The 14,341-nt window shown below is 31.1% G+C and overlaps 4 protein-coding genes across 4 annotated transcripts; all 4 read right to left on the bottom strand.

Annotated features, from left to right (window-relative positions):
- Positions 1-566: 566 nt before the first annotated feature.
- On the bottom strand, positions 567-2,836 carry LOC110921931. Its single transcript, XM_035986247.1, has 4 exons — positions 2,760-2,836; positions 2,344-2,550; positions 1,190-1,264; positions 567-707 (listed from the first exon to the last, which is right to left on the bottom strand). Exons 1-4 carry the CDS (start codon positions 2,834-2,836, stop codon positions 632-634), a joined length of 435 nt encoding a protein of 144 aa, XP_035842140.1. The 3' UTR covers positions 567-631.
- Positions 2,837-3,584: 748 nt separating this feature from the next.
- LOC110921930 lies at positions 3,585-5,339 on the bottom strand. Its single transcript, XM_022166257.2, has 3 exons — positions 4,766-5,339; positions 4,196-4,270; positions 3,585-3,742 (listed from the first exon to the last, which is right to left on the bottom strand). Exons 1-3 carry the CDS (start codon positions 5,058-5,060, stop codon positions 3,738-3,740), a joined length of 375 nt encoding a protein of 124 aa, XP_022021949.1. The 5' UTR covers positions 5,061-5,339; the 3' UTR covers positions 3,585-3,737.
- A 2,362-nt stretch (positions 5,340-7,701) lies between these two features.
- Positions 7,702-9,971, bottom strand: LOC110921959. The gene is made up of 4 exons (XM_035986246.1): positions 9,895-9,971; positions 9,479-9,685; positions 8,325-8,399; positions 7,702-7,842 (listed from the first exon to the last, which is right to left on the bottom strand). The coding sequence occupies exons 1-4, from the start codon at positions 9,969-9,971 to the stop codon at positions 7,767-7,769; spliced, it is 435 nt and encodes a 144-aa protein (XP_035842139.1). The 3' UTR covers positions 7,702-7,766.
- Positions 9,972-10,719: 748 nt separating this feature from the next.
- Positions 10,720-12,474, bottom strand: LOC110921958. The gene is made up of 3 exons (XM_022166282.2): positions 11,901-12,474; positions 11,331-11,405; positions 10,720-10,877 (listed from the first exon to the last, which is right to left on the bottom strand). The coding sequence occupies exons 1-3, from the start codon at positions 12,193-12,195 to the stop codon at positions 10,873-10,875; spliced, it is 375 nt and encodes a 124-aa protein (XP_022021974.1). The 5' UTR covers positions 12,196-12,474; the 3' UTR covers positions 10,720-10,872.
- Positions 12,475-14,341: the final 1,867 nt, after the last annotated feature.

Below are 14,341 nucleotides of genomic sequence, written 5' to 3'. Positions count from 1 at the left end.
GCAGAAGGGAAATAGCCTTTTGTAAAGTATCTCTTTTTGGTTGTTCTGCATACCCCCTACCCAGAAAATCAGTTTTCAACTCGGTTTTAGAAAAAGAAGTTTTACCTTTCTGATCATCGAGTTTAAAGACTTCTGAGATTGATTGTGGAGTAATTTGAATTGCTTTACCCTGTATAGAGGAGTTAATGGCTATGATGATGTCATCTTGTTTTTCAAGAATGGCATTTTTCCAGGACTCTCTCTGGGTTTGTTGGTAAATGGGAGCATCTGTTGTTAGCAAAATTTTGTACTTTGATGCAGATAGGGTGTCGATGATGGAGTCGAAGGTGTTGGTGGTAGTGGGTTTTGTGAGTAGACCTAAGTAGTTGTGAGGGGATTTGTATGGTATTTCGATGGGTTCAGCGGCCATTTGAGTGGCGTCTTTGGAAGCAGAGGAAGAAGATGATTTTGATTTTGATTTCGATTTTGATTTCGTCATTTTGATTGTCACACCCCAACCGATGGCGGAAACATCGGGATGAGACGTACAAATTGCTCAAAACAACATAACACTAAATGTGACAATATGAATTAAATCATTTAATTAAATTCTAAAGTAGGGTACATGGTTCCAAATAAATAAACATAACATTCAACAATAATCAAAAATGCTAAGTGGGTTTCTAATGTCCATCCTAGCTTGATTCTTGTTTTCTTGATCATTCAACCTGCAATATGTATTAAAATAAAATCAACAAAAGCATGTTGGCGAGTATACAAGTTTTCATACATAGCATAGTACGTGTTTAAAATGTTTGCTCATATCCAAATGTGAAATACAATATCATGTTAACAGTATATACTCGAAACGATGTTACTCTATGTGCCCAAACCAAAGTTTAACGCAATTAAAGTGTACCCAAACGAGTTTGAGTAGGTTGACATAGTTTAACCTAACAATACCTGCTCATAGAACAGGAGGGGCGTTTCTCAACCTATAGCGCTACCATTGTTAGGGGAGGCTTGTACGAAGTTAATGAACACATAGTCATTAGGTGTTTACAGTAGCATAACATGTCTAACATGAATAGAGTGTGTCACATAGAATATGGAATGAGTGTGCATAAAATGTTTAACGTGTTGTGATGTTTGATATGTAATACATATTGCACCCAAAAGTGTAAAACGAAAATGGGTCATGTATACTCACCTTGGAGTGCGTTGCGTATTTCTTGGAAAGAGAATATGAGGATTGTTCCAAGTGTCGTTGCACAAGAGATTTACCCTATTAATTTTGAGTATTTGTCAAATATTGGGAATTTGGGGTTTGTTTAAATAACAAGGCAACATTATATTTCTAAGACATCTAACAACAATATGCCTTATTTTATATATTGTGTATTTAATAAAAATAAATGACAATTTATTTATAAACAAGTAATTCACAATAAATACTGATTTTTATATGTTATTATAATAATATTTACTCAAAATGTTATAAATATTATTACTAAATTGTTGGGTCAAATAAATAGTAATTATGATATGTGTATATATATATATATACATATAAATAAATAAGATGGTGATTAAACTAATAAATCTGATTCACATATATATAATATTGCTAAATAAAATGATAAGTCTATAATAATTCACATTAATATATATATATATATATATATATATATATAACATGATAATTCTAATTATTATAAAATAATAATTCTAATTTAATGAAAATAAAAATATAAATTCTGAATATTATTTTGAAATAATATTTCTGTTTTAAATTCTGATTTTAATAATAATATAAATTCTGATATAAATAATACAAATTCTGATTTAAAACAATTAATATAAATTCTGAAATAAAAATACAAATTCTGATTTAAAATAATTAATATAGATTCTGTTTTAAATAATTTATTTTAGATTAAAAATATAAAAATAAATCTGTTTTATTAATTATAGCTATATAAATAAAACTGTTTTATGTAAATAAATCTGTTTTTAACAATTATATAAATCTGTTTTTTTAACAATTATATAAATCTGTTTTTATATATTATGTGAATAAAGCTGTTTTATACAATATAATACATATAATTCTGTTTTTAATAATATTTTTATTAATAATAATTATATTAAATAAATCTGATTTAGAATATGATAATATTAATGATAATAGTAATGATGTATTAATAATAATAATATTAGTAATAATAATAATATTGGTAATAATAATAATATTAATAATAATAATAATAAAAACAATTGATATTAATATTAAATAAAAAAAAGACATGACTAACAGTAAAATAAAATTATCGACGGAAATAAAAAGGAATCGGAGGCTTTTACCGGTCGTCTTCTCCGGCTCCGGCGACCGGCGGTGGTTGACGGCGGCGAGTTCCGGCGATGTGGTGGCGGTGCGGAGGTTCTCCGGTGAGCAGTGGGTGTGGTTTCCGGCGAGGTGAGGAAGAAGAAAGGTGTCGAGGGGTGAGGTGATCGAAACGGTTGTGGTGTGTCGAACAGGAATCATGGTCTCGATATTTATAATCGTTCGAGCTTACAAAGAAAGGAATGATCGTGATTGATTGAGTGATTGATTGAATCCAAAAAGGAAACGCGGTAACTATTAGTCAATCCCGTAAAATCATCGATAATGTCGAACCTGTTGCTGTTACTGTCTTGGCGGTTGTTAAGGATTTAAAAAAAACGGTCGTAATCAGTGGTTAAATATATTATGTTTCCATAACCAAACGGATGTGGCATACCCGGCCGAGTGGTTAGTCAGTCGTTTGTTATACTTGAGGTCTCCGGTTCGATCCCTGGCACGCGCATAAAAACCCATTTGTTTTTTATAACAGCTTAGACTAACTGAGTTAGTCACTAACTGAGTTTTCTAACTCAGTTAGTGCTGCCCTTTGATAATATTAACCCAGTTAGCTGAAATAACTGGGTTTTCACTAACGGGGTTAGTTTAACTAACCAAAAATACTTAAAAACCAAAAAAAAATTCAGTTTTTTTTTCTAATATTTATTTATTTATTTATTTAATTTTAATTATTAATTTATTTATTTAAAATACTAATAAAATAGTATAAAAATCATTTTAACCCAAATTTTGATATTTCAACCGAATTAACGTACGAATTCCCAATTTTTGTACGGTTTAGGGTAATCTCTTGGCAGCGATGAATTTAAGAGCTGAGATTTAGATGGAATTTCACTGTTTTTACGTGCTTAACATAGTTTCAACGTGTTTCAACGTGCAATAGCATAACTTAGTATTAAAACAAGCATATGATCAAAACGATGCAATTTTTCATTATGATTCAAGTCTCGAAATTCGATTAAGTTGACTGAGAGTACAATTGTCTAAAATAGGACAGTACAAGTCAACAAGCTATAAATAGAAAGTTCAAAAACGCGAGGCGTTACAGTCTCCCATACTTTAGGAGATTTCGTCCTCGAAATCAAGATGAAACTTTTGAAAAGATTATATCTAAAGGTTTATAAAATGAGACTTTGATCATAAAGTTTTTATTTAGGAAACATCGGGATGAGACGAACAAATTGCTCAAAACAACATAACACTATTTGTGACAATATTGATTAAATCAAATTTCATAAATGACTAAAATGTCATACATTGTTCAACATGATCAAAACATAAATCAAATTTCAAACATAGTTTATTTTCTAGGTGAGTTTCTAGTCCACCCTAACTTGCTTCTTCATCATCTTGTCTATCAACCTGCAACATGTATTAAAGTACAATCAACAAAAACGTTGGCGAGTATACAAGTTTGATACATAGCATAGTAGAATAAAATGTTTAAATGTGCTCATATCCAACATGAATAAAATGATACATGTTACTACTTTGCCATTCAATATCGTTCAACATCGTTCACATATCGTTCACATATCGTTCACATATCGTTCACATATCGTTCACATTATCGTTCAACATCGTTCACATATCGTTCACATATCGTTCAACATCGCAATACCCCAAGACTCAAGGGCATTGAGATTAACACGTTCAACTTGCATAGCATAAGAGATTAACAAGCATCAAAGTGTTTCATGTTTGAATGTGGATAGAGTGTGATTAAAACAAGACTCAAGTGTTGTGTAATTTGAATATGGAATACATGTTGCACCCAAATGTGTTTAAAACGAAAATGGGATCGAGTATACTCACATTGGTTGCGTTGCGTTTTCTTGTAACGTACGAGTAAAGATAACAAATCCAACAAAACGAACAAGAGCGATTGACCTAGATATTTAAAAATAACATGTAACGATTCGGCTATTATTTATAGGTTGAGTAAAATTCCTAACATTTAGAGTTTACAAATTAATCAACTATTAAATAGCATTATATATAAAAATTTAAAATAATTTGGTAATTGATTATTTTTAGAGTTTATTGTAAAAGAGAAAAAGAATATTTGTTTATAAATTTATGGATTATCAAGGTTTTTTTTTCTAAAAGATAAAGAATTAATAAAACATTTTGATTATTAAAAGATTTATGGATTTTAACAAAATGTAAAAAAAAACGAATTTTAAAATAATATCCCAAAGTTTTGAAAGCTTCATGACCCACTCTAGTCACCTTCTACATTCAAAAACAACGACAAGACATGAAACAAGTTTCATTTTTTTTTCTTTTCTTTTTATTTAGGATTCAATTATAGTTTCATGATTCTTTATGAGTTTTACTGTTGTAAGTATGAAAACGAAAAGAGAATAAGAGGTTCATGTATACCGAACAAGACGACTCGAGCTCCGTCGTAAACTTCGGTTGGTTTCCGACTCGGTGCTCGGTGCTCCGGCAACTTCTGGATTCTCCGGTGAACTCCGGGAGTCGTGAACCAACGGGAGAGAGAGAGTAAAACGGTGAGGTATTTTGGCTTGTGAGAAGGTGGTAACGAAGGTGTCGAAACGAGTGAAAGGCTTCGGCTTTTATAGAGTTCGCATGACTCACCAAGTACGGAAATGATTTGAGACCGCTTTGTATGTGTCTTGCAATATAAGTCTAGGTTCACTTTCTTTGTAAGCATGGTAAGTTAGAAATTTGCGTAACAGAATTTGGATACGCGGAATCGTATCAATCATCGAAAAATTCAATCATCGAAAAATTCATTGAAGAATTGAAAAAAAGGAAACAATGGTTGTGGTGTCGCTGGCATCTTTGGCGGCAAGTTTGGAAGGCTCGTGATTGAATCGAATATAGGAAACGCTTTATCAGTTTCAATTACGAAAAATTATGAAGAGCTGAAGAAAAGGAAACATGACAGCCCATGCTTGATGTTTCTTGTTTGGCGGTAAAACCCAACTGTTTTCCTCTTTGTCATGTATATTATTATTATTATTATATATATATATTTTTTTTAACTTTACTTAAATATACATGTTGTCTCCATACAATATTCCTAATCGTTAATATTGTATAATTAGATTAACTGTAATGTTAGAATACACATATTATTGGTATATATTTGTGTTGATAGCATATATATATATATATATATATATATATATATATATATATATATATATATATATATATATATATATATATATATATATGTATGAGGTACGAAATCTTTAAATCATGCCTAATGGATTATTACTTTTTAGTTACATACTCATTCGTAGTAGAATACCATTAACATAAGACTTAACACATTTCATATAAAAAAAAAATCATTTTTTTTTATATCCATTTTTTTTTGTGTATTTAGTTTTATGAAATTTGAATTAAATAAATCCCAAATTTTTTTAGTATGTCACAAAGATTTGAATTAAATAGGTCGGATTTTGGAAACCCAATTTTTAACGGATGTTACAGTCTCCCCTACTTTAGGAGATTTCGTCCTCGAAATCTAAGAAGAAGACTTTCGACGAAAAAAAAAATGGCATTCTTGCGGAATTGTTTGGCTAAAATGGAAATTTTGAAATGTGAAGTATGTTGAAAAGGCGTAAATAAAAGTTGTTAACGAGGTGGCGACATATAGGGATTCAAGACAAAGAATAGACGAGACTTGATCATAATTTGTATTTAAATAAATTGTTTTCATGAATGCGTCACATAGCATATAGTTTCATATAGCATACAAAAATGTTCAATTAGTTTCACATAGCATAATCATAAATTTCACATACTGTACCATAGAAATGAAAGAACCGTAAATTTAATTCGTTCACAAGAGGTTATTATAATTTGTTTTAGATTGCGGAGATAGTGCGATTCGTGTCTCCAAACTTGAAATGAAAGTAACGATCAAATATAAAGTTTCATTGATAACGAAAAAGAGTTGGCAACTACCCCTGAGGTAAGAAGATCACCCCTAGCTCATTGGTGAAGTTGAAAATTGAGCGAAGCTAATCGTCAAGGTAAGGAAATCACTCCTATCTTTACGATAAGCTTCCATTTTTGGAAATATGAGTATTAGCATAAAAATTTAGAACAATCCACATGACATACTTTGTTAACAAGATTAACGTATCACTGGCATGTGAATAAACATGTCAACCCATCGTGTACCGCAAAGTTGACTACCCAACATCGTCGCAACGAAGAGGGTGTAATGTTGTTAATTTAACATGACCACTAGAATACGGGCGGGCGCTACTCCTATAGCACTACGCATAGTGCTATACATGTTAAGGTGTGGGTTAAAAGACAAGTTTATCACATAAGAATAACCCAGTAATCACGAATCCAGTATAACATATTAGTTTGCATGTATTAAATTGAAATGATATATCGTACAATTGTAAAACACATAAAAATTGAGATAGCATAAAAGAGATTCATTGTAAAAATTGGATTGTCACGGAACGTAACATAAGACTATTCCAAAGTAAATCAAAGTCCTTTTCGAATTAAGGAAACGTGCTTTGGCCAAATAGGTATTAGTACTCTCATCGATGGTCCCCAGGTAGGCAACGGGTCCTTAATGGATTTATACGAATGCCAAGCCTAGACAGGACGTCCCGACTACCGGTACCTAACCCTTCCAGTTACTACACGTCCTTAATCGATTGGGAAATCGAAACTTTGGCGAGAGCGAAAATCGAGGAGTGGGACTAGTTAAACAAGATGCGAGTATCACCTCTAACTTGATAACATCGTACCCTAATGTGGTTGGTACTTATCAAAAGATAAGGGTCCACTAGAATATGAAATGGAAAACTCCCATCAAGGTTTGGATATCACTCCTAACTTGAGGGTAGATTTCGTGAAAAAATCAAAGTATAGCTGAGTGAAAATCATCACCAAGTGTGGGAATCACCCCTATCTTGATAAATCATTTCAATTGTGTTGTAAGAGTGTCTTCAAAGCTCCCAAGTGTGTATTGTGTTAGCCTTAGGAAAGGCATGTATAATTTAGAAGTCCAAAAGAAAGTAGAGAGAAGCAAGTGAAGATAGAAAGGAAGTTGTTTTAAGCAACACATAGTGAGAAAGCTCCTAAACTATAGACTAGGCAAGACATTCCTAATTCCCTATAATTATGGCTCTGATACCAATCTGGTATCAGAGTACTCCTACTATAGACTAGGGAAAAGTATGACAATCCTACCTAATTCCCTATAGTTATGGCTCTGATACCAATCTGTCACACCCCAACCGATGGCGGAAACATCGGGATGAGACGTACAAATTGCTCAAAACAACATAACACTAAATGTGACAATATGAATTAAATCATTTAATTAAATTCTAAAGTAGGGTACATGGTTCCAAATAAATAAACATAACATTCAACAATAATCAAAAATGCTAAGTGGGTTTCTAATGTCCATCCTAGCTTGATTCTTGTTTTCTTGATCATTCAACCTGCAATATGTATTAAAATAAAATCAACAAAAGCATGTTGGCGAGTATACAAGTTTTCATACATAGCATAGTACGTGTTTAAAATGTTTGCTCATATCCAAATGTGAAATACAATATCATGTTAACAGTATATACTCGAAACGATGTTACTCTATGTGCCCAAACCAAAGTTTAACGCAATTAAAGTGTACCCAAACGAGTTTGAGTAGGTTGACATAGTTTAACCTAACAATACCTGCTCATAGAACAGGAGGGGCGTTTCTCAACCTATAGCGCTACCATTGTTAGGGGAGGCTTGTACGAAGTTAATGAACACATAGTCATTAGGTGTTTACAGTAGCATAACATGTCTAACATGAATAGAGTGTGTCACATAGAATATGGAATGAGTGTGCATAAAATGTTTAACGTGTTGTGATGTTTGATATGTAATACATATTGCACCCAAAAGTGTAAAACGAAAATGGGTCATGTATACTCACCTTGGAGTGCGTTGCGTATTTCTTGGAAAGAGAATATGAGGATTGTTCCAAGTGTCGTTGCACAAGAGATTTACCCTATTAATTTTGAGTATTTGTCAAATATTGGGAATTTGGGGTTTGTTTAAATAACAAGGCAACATTATATTTCTAAGACATCTAACAACAATATGCCTTATTTTATATATTGTGTATTTAATAAAAATAAATGACAATTTATTTATAAACAAGTAATTCACAATAAATACTGATTTTTATATGTTATTATAATAATATTTACTCAAAATGTTATAAATATTATTACTAAATTGTTGGGTCAAATAAATAGTAATTATGATATGTGTATATATATATATATACATATAAATAAATAAGATGGTGATTAAACTAATAAATCTGATTCACATATATATAATATTGCTAAATAAAATGATAAGTCTATAATAATTCACATTAATATATATATATATATATATATATATATATAACATGATAATTCTAATTATTATAAAATAATAATTCTAATTTAATGAAAATAAAAATATAAATTCTGAATATTATTTTGAAATAATATTTCTGTTTTAAATTCTGATTTTAATAATAATATAAATTCTGATATAAATAATACAAATTCTGATTTAAAACAATTAATATAAATTCTGAAATAAAAATACAAATTCTGATTTAAAATAATTAATATAGATTCTGTTTTAAATAATTTATTTTAGATTAAAAATATAAAAATAAATCTGTTTTATTAATTATAGCTATATAAATAAAACTGTTTTATGTAAATAAATCTGTTTTTAACAATTATATAAATCTGTTTTTTTAACAATTATATAAATCTGTTTTTATATATTATGTGAATAAAGCTGTTTTATACAATATAATACATATAATTCTGTTTTTAATAATATTTTTATTAATAATAATTATATTAAATAAATCTGATTTAGAATATGATAATATTAATGATAATAGTAATGATGTATTAATAATAATAATATTAGTAATAATAATAATATTGGTAATAATAATAATATTAATAATAATAATAATAAAAACAATTGATATTAATATTAAATAAAAAAAAGACATGACTAACAGTAAAATAAAATTATCGACGGAAATAAAAAGGAATCGGAGGCTTTTACCGGTCGTCTTCTCCGGCTCCGGCGACCGGCGGTGGTTGACGGCGGCGAGTTCCGGCGATGTGGTGGCGGTGCGGAGGTTCTCCGGTGAGCAGTGGGTGTGGTTTCCGGCGAGGTGAGGAAGAAGAAAGGTGTCGAGGGGTGAGGTGATCGAAACGGTTGTGGTGTGTCGAACAGGAATCATGGTCTCGATATTTATAATCGTTCGAGCTTACAAAGAAAGGAATGATCGTGATTGATTGAGTGATTGATTGAATCCAAAAAGGAAACGCGGTAACTATTAGTCAATCCCGTAAAATCATCGATAATGTCGAACCTGTTGCTGTTACTGTCTTGGCGGTTGTTAAGGATTTAAAAAAAACGGTCGTAATCAGTGGTTAAATATATTATGTTTCCATAACCAAACGGATGTGGCATACCCGGCCGAGTGGTTAGTCAGTCGTTTGTTATACTTGAGGTCTCCGGTTCGATCCCTGGCACGCGCATAAAAACCCATTTGTTTTTTATAACAGCTTAGACTAACTGAGTTAGTCACTAACTGAGTTTTCTAACTCAGTTAGTGCTGCCCTTTGATAATATTAACCCAGTTAGCTGAAATAACTGGGTTTTCACTAACGGGGTTAGTTTAACTAACCAAAAATACTTAAAAACCAAAAAAAAATTCAGTTTTTTTTTCTAATATTTATTTATTTATTTATTTAATTTTAATTATTAATTTATTTATTTAAAATACTAATAAAATAGTATAAAAATCATTTTAACCCAAATTTTGATATTTCAACCGAATTAACGTACGAATTCCCAATTTTTGTACGGTTTAGGGTAATCTCTTGGCAGCGATGAATTTAAGAGCTGAGATTTAGATGGAATTTCACTGTTTTTACGTGCTTAACATAGTTTCAACGTGTTTCAACGTGCAATAGCATAACTTAGTATTAAAACAAGCATATGATCAAAACGATGCAATTTTTCATTATGATTCAAGTCTCGAAATTCGATTAAGTTGACTGAGAGTACAATTGTCTAAAATAGGACAGTACAAGTCAACAAGCTATAAATAGAAAGTTCAAAAACGCGAGGCGTTACAGTCTCCCATACTTTAGGAGATTTCGTCCTCGAAATCAAGATGAAACTTTTGAAAAGATTATATCTAAAGGTTTATAAAATGAGACTTTGATCATAAAGTTTTTATTTAGGAAACATCGGGATGAGACGAACAAATTGCTCAAAACAACATAACACTATTTGTGACAATATTGATTAAATCAAATTTCATAAATGACTAAAATGTCATACATTGTTCAACATGATCAAAACATAAATCAAATTTCAAACATAGTTTATTTTCTAGGTGAGTTTCTAGTCCACCCTAACTTGCTTCTTCATCATCTTGTCTATCAACCTGCAACATGTATTAAAGTACAATCAACAAAAACGTTGGCGAGTATACAAGTTTGATACATAGCATAGTAGAATAAAATGTTTAAATGTGCTCATATCCAACATGAATAAAATGATACATGTTACTACTTTGCCATTCAATATCGTTCAACATCGTTCACATATCGTTCACATATCGTTCACATATCGTTCACATATCGTTCACATTATCGTTCAACATCGTTCACATATCGTTCACATATCGTTCAACATCGCAATACCCCAAGACTCAAGGGCATTGAGATTAACACGTTCAACTTGCATAGCATAAGAGATTAACAAGCATCAAAGTGTTTCATGTTTGAATGTGGATAGAGTGTGATTAAAACAAGACTCAAGTGTTGTGTAATTTGAATATGGAATACATGTTGCACCCAAATGTGTTTAAAACGAAAATGGGATCGAGTATACTCACATTGGTTGCGTTGCGTTTTCTTGTAACGTACGAGTAAAGATAACAAATCCAACAAAACGAACAAGAGCGATTGACCTAGATATTTAAAAATAACATGTAACGATTCGGCTATTATTTATAGGTTGAGTAAAATTCCTAACATTTAGAGTTTACAAATTAATCAACTATTAAATAGCATTATATATAAAAATTTAAAATAATTTGGTAATTGATTATTTTTAGAGTTTATTGTAAAAGAGAAAAAGAATATTTGTTTATAAATTTATGGATTATCAAGGTTTTTTTTTCTAAAAGATAAAGAATTAATAAAACATTTTGATTATTAAAAGATTTATGGATTTTAACAAAATGTAAAAAAAAACGAATTTTAAAATAATATCCCAAAGTTTTGAAAGCTTCATGACCCACTCTAGTCACCTTCTACATTCAAAAACAACGACAAGACATGAAACAAGTTTCATTTTTTTTTCTTTTCTTTTTATTTAGGATTCAATTATAGTTTCATGATTCTTTATGAGTTTTACTGTTGTAAGTATGAAAACGAAAAGAGAATAAGAGGTTCATGTATACCGAACAAGACGACTCGAGCTCCGTCGTAAACTTCGGTTGGTTTCCGACTCGGTGCTCGGTGCTCCGGCAACTTCTGGATTCTCCGGTGAACTCCGGGAGTCGTGAACCAACGGGAGAGAGAGAGTAAAACGGTGAGGTATTTTGGCTTGTGAGAAGGTGGTAACGAAGGTGTCGAAACGAGTGAAAGGCTTCGGCTTTTATAGAGTTCGCATGACTCACCAAGTACGGAAATGATTTGAGACCGCTTTGTATGTGTCTTGCAATATAAGTCTAGGTTCACTTTCTTTGTAAGCATGGTAAGTTAGAAATTTGCGTAACAGAATTTGGATACGCGGAATCGTATCAATCATCGAAAAATTCAATCATCGAAAAATTCATTGAAGAATTGAAAAAAAGGAAACAATGGTTGTGGTGTCGCTGGCATCTTTGGCGGCAAGTTTGGAAGGCTCGTGATTGAATCGAATATAGGAAACGCTTTATCAGTTTCAATTACGAAAAATTATGAAGAGCTGAAGAAAAGGAAACATGACAGCCCATGCTTGATGTTTCTTGTTTGGCGGTAAAACCCAACTGTTTTCCTCTTTGTCATGTATATTATTATTATTATTATATATATATATTTTTTTTAACTTTACTTAAATATACATGTTGTCTCCATACAATATTCCTAATCGTTAATATTGTATAATTAGATTAACTGTAATGTTAGAATACACATATTATTGGTATATATTTGTGTTGATAGCATATATATATATATATATATATATATATATATATATATATATATATATATATATATATATATATATATATATATATATGTATGAGGTACGAAATCTTTAAATCATGCCTAATGGATTATTACTTTTTAGTTACATACTCATTCGTAGTAGAATACCATTAACATAAGACTTAACACATTTCATATAAAAAAAAAATCATTTTTTTTTATATCCATTTTTTTTTTGTGTATTTAGTTTTATGAAATTTGAATTAAATAAATCCCAAATTTTTTTAGTATGTCACAAAGATTTGAATTAAATAGGTCGGATTTTGGAAACCCAATTTTTAACGGATGTTACAGTCTCCCCTACTTTAGGAGATTTCGTCCTCGAAATCTAAGAAGAAGACTTTCGACGAAAAAAAAAATGGCATTCTTGCGGAATTGTTTGGCTAAAATGGAAATTTTGAAATGTGAAGTATGTTGAAAAGGCGTAAATAAAAGTTGTTAACGAGGTGGCGACATATAGGGATTCAAGACAAAGAATAGACGAGACTTGATCATAATTTGTATTTAAATAAATTGTTTTCATGAATGCGTCACATAGCATATAGTTTCATATAGCATACAAAAATGTTCAATTAGTTTCACATAGCATAATCATAAATTTCACATACTGTACCATAGAAATGAAAGAACCGTAAATTTAATTCGTTCACAAGAGGTTATTATAATTTGTTTTAGATTGCGGAGATAGTGCGATTCGTGTCTCCAAACTTGAAATGAAAGTAACGATCAAATATAAAGTTTCATTGATAACGAAAAAGAGTTGGCAACTACCCCTGAGGTAAGAAGATCACCCCTAGCTCATTGGTGAAGTTGAAAATTGAGCGAAGCTAATCGTCAAGGTAAGGAAATCACTCCTATCTTTACGATAAGCTTCCATTTTTGGAAATATGAGTATTAGCATAAAAATTTAGAACAATCCACATGACATACTTTGTTAACAAGATTAACGTATCACTGGCATGTGAATAAACATGTCAACCCATCGTGTACCGCAAAGTTGACTACCCAACATCGTCGCAACGAAGAGGGTGTAATGTTGTTAATTTAACATGACCACTAGAATACGGGCGGGCGCTACTCCTATAGCACTACGCATAGTGCTATACATGTTAAGGTGTGGGTTAAAAGACAAGTTTATCACATAAGAATAACCCAGTAATCACGAATCCAGTATAACATATTAGTTTGCATGTATTAAATTGAAATGATATATCGTACAATTGTAAAACACATAAAAATTGAGATAGCATAAAAGAGATTCATTGTAAAAATTGGATTGTCACGGAACGTAACATAAGACTATTCCAAAGTAAATCAAAGTCCTTTTCGAATTAAGGAAACGTGCTTTGGCCAAATAGGTATTAGTACTCTCATCGATGGTCCCCAGGTAGGCAACGGGTCCTTAATGGATTTATACGAATGCCAAGCCTAGACAGGACGTCCCGACTACCGGTACCTAACCCTTCCAGTTACTACACGTCCTTAATCGATTGGGAAATCGAAACTTTGGCGAGAGCGAAAATCGAGGAGTGGGACTAGTTAAACAAGATGCGAGTATCACCTCTAACTTGATAACATCGTACCCTAATGTGGTTGGTACTTATCAAAAGATAAGGGTCCACTAGAATATGAAATGGAAAACTCCCAT

The sequence above is a fragment of the Helianthus annuus genome, chromosome 17, assembly GCF_002127325.2.
Source record: "Helianthus annuus cultivar XRQ/B chromosome 17, HanXRQr2.0-SUNRISE, whole genome shotgun sequence".
NCBI classification, from domain to species: domain Eukaryota; kingdom Viridiplantae; phylum Streptophyta; class Magnoliopsida; order Asterales; family Asteraceae; genus Helianthus; species Helianthus annuus.
Note: the sequence above shows the minus strand (reverse complement) of the source record. Positions and strands in the feature narration are given on the sequence as shown.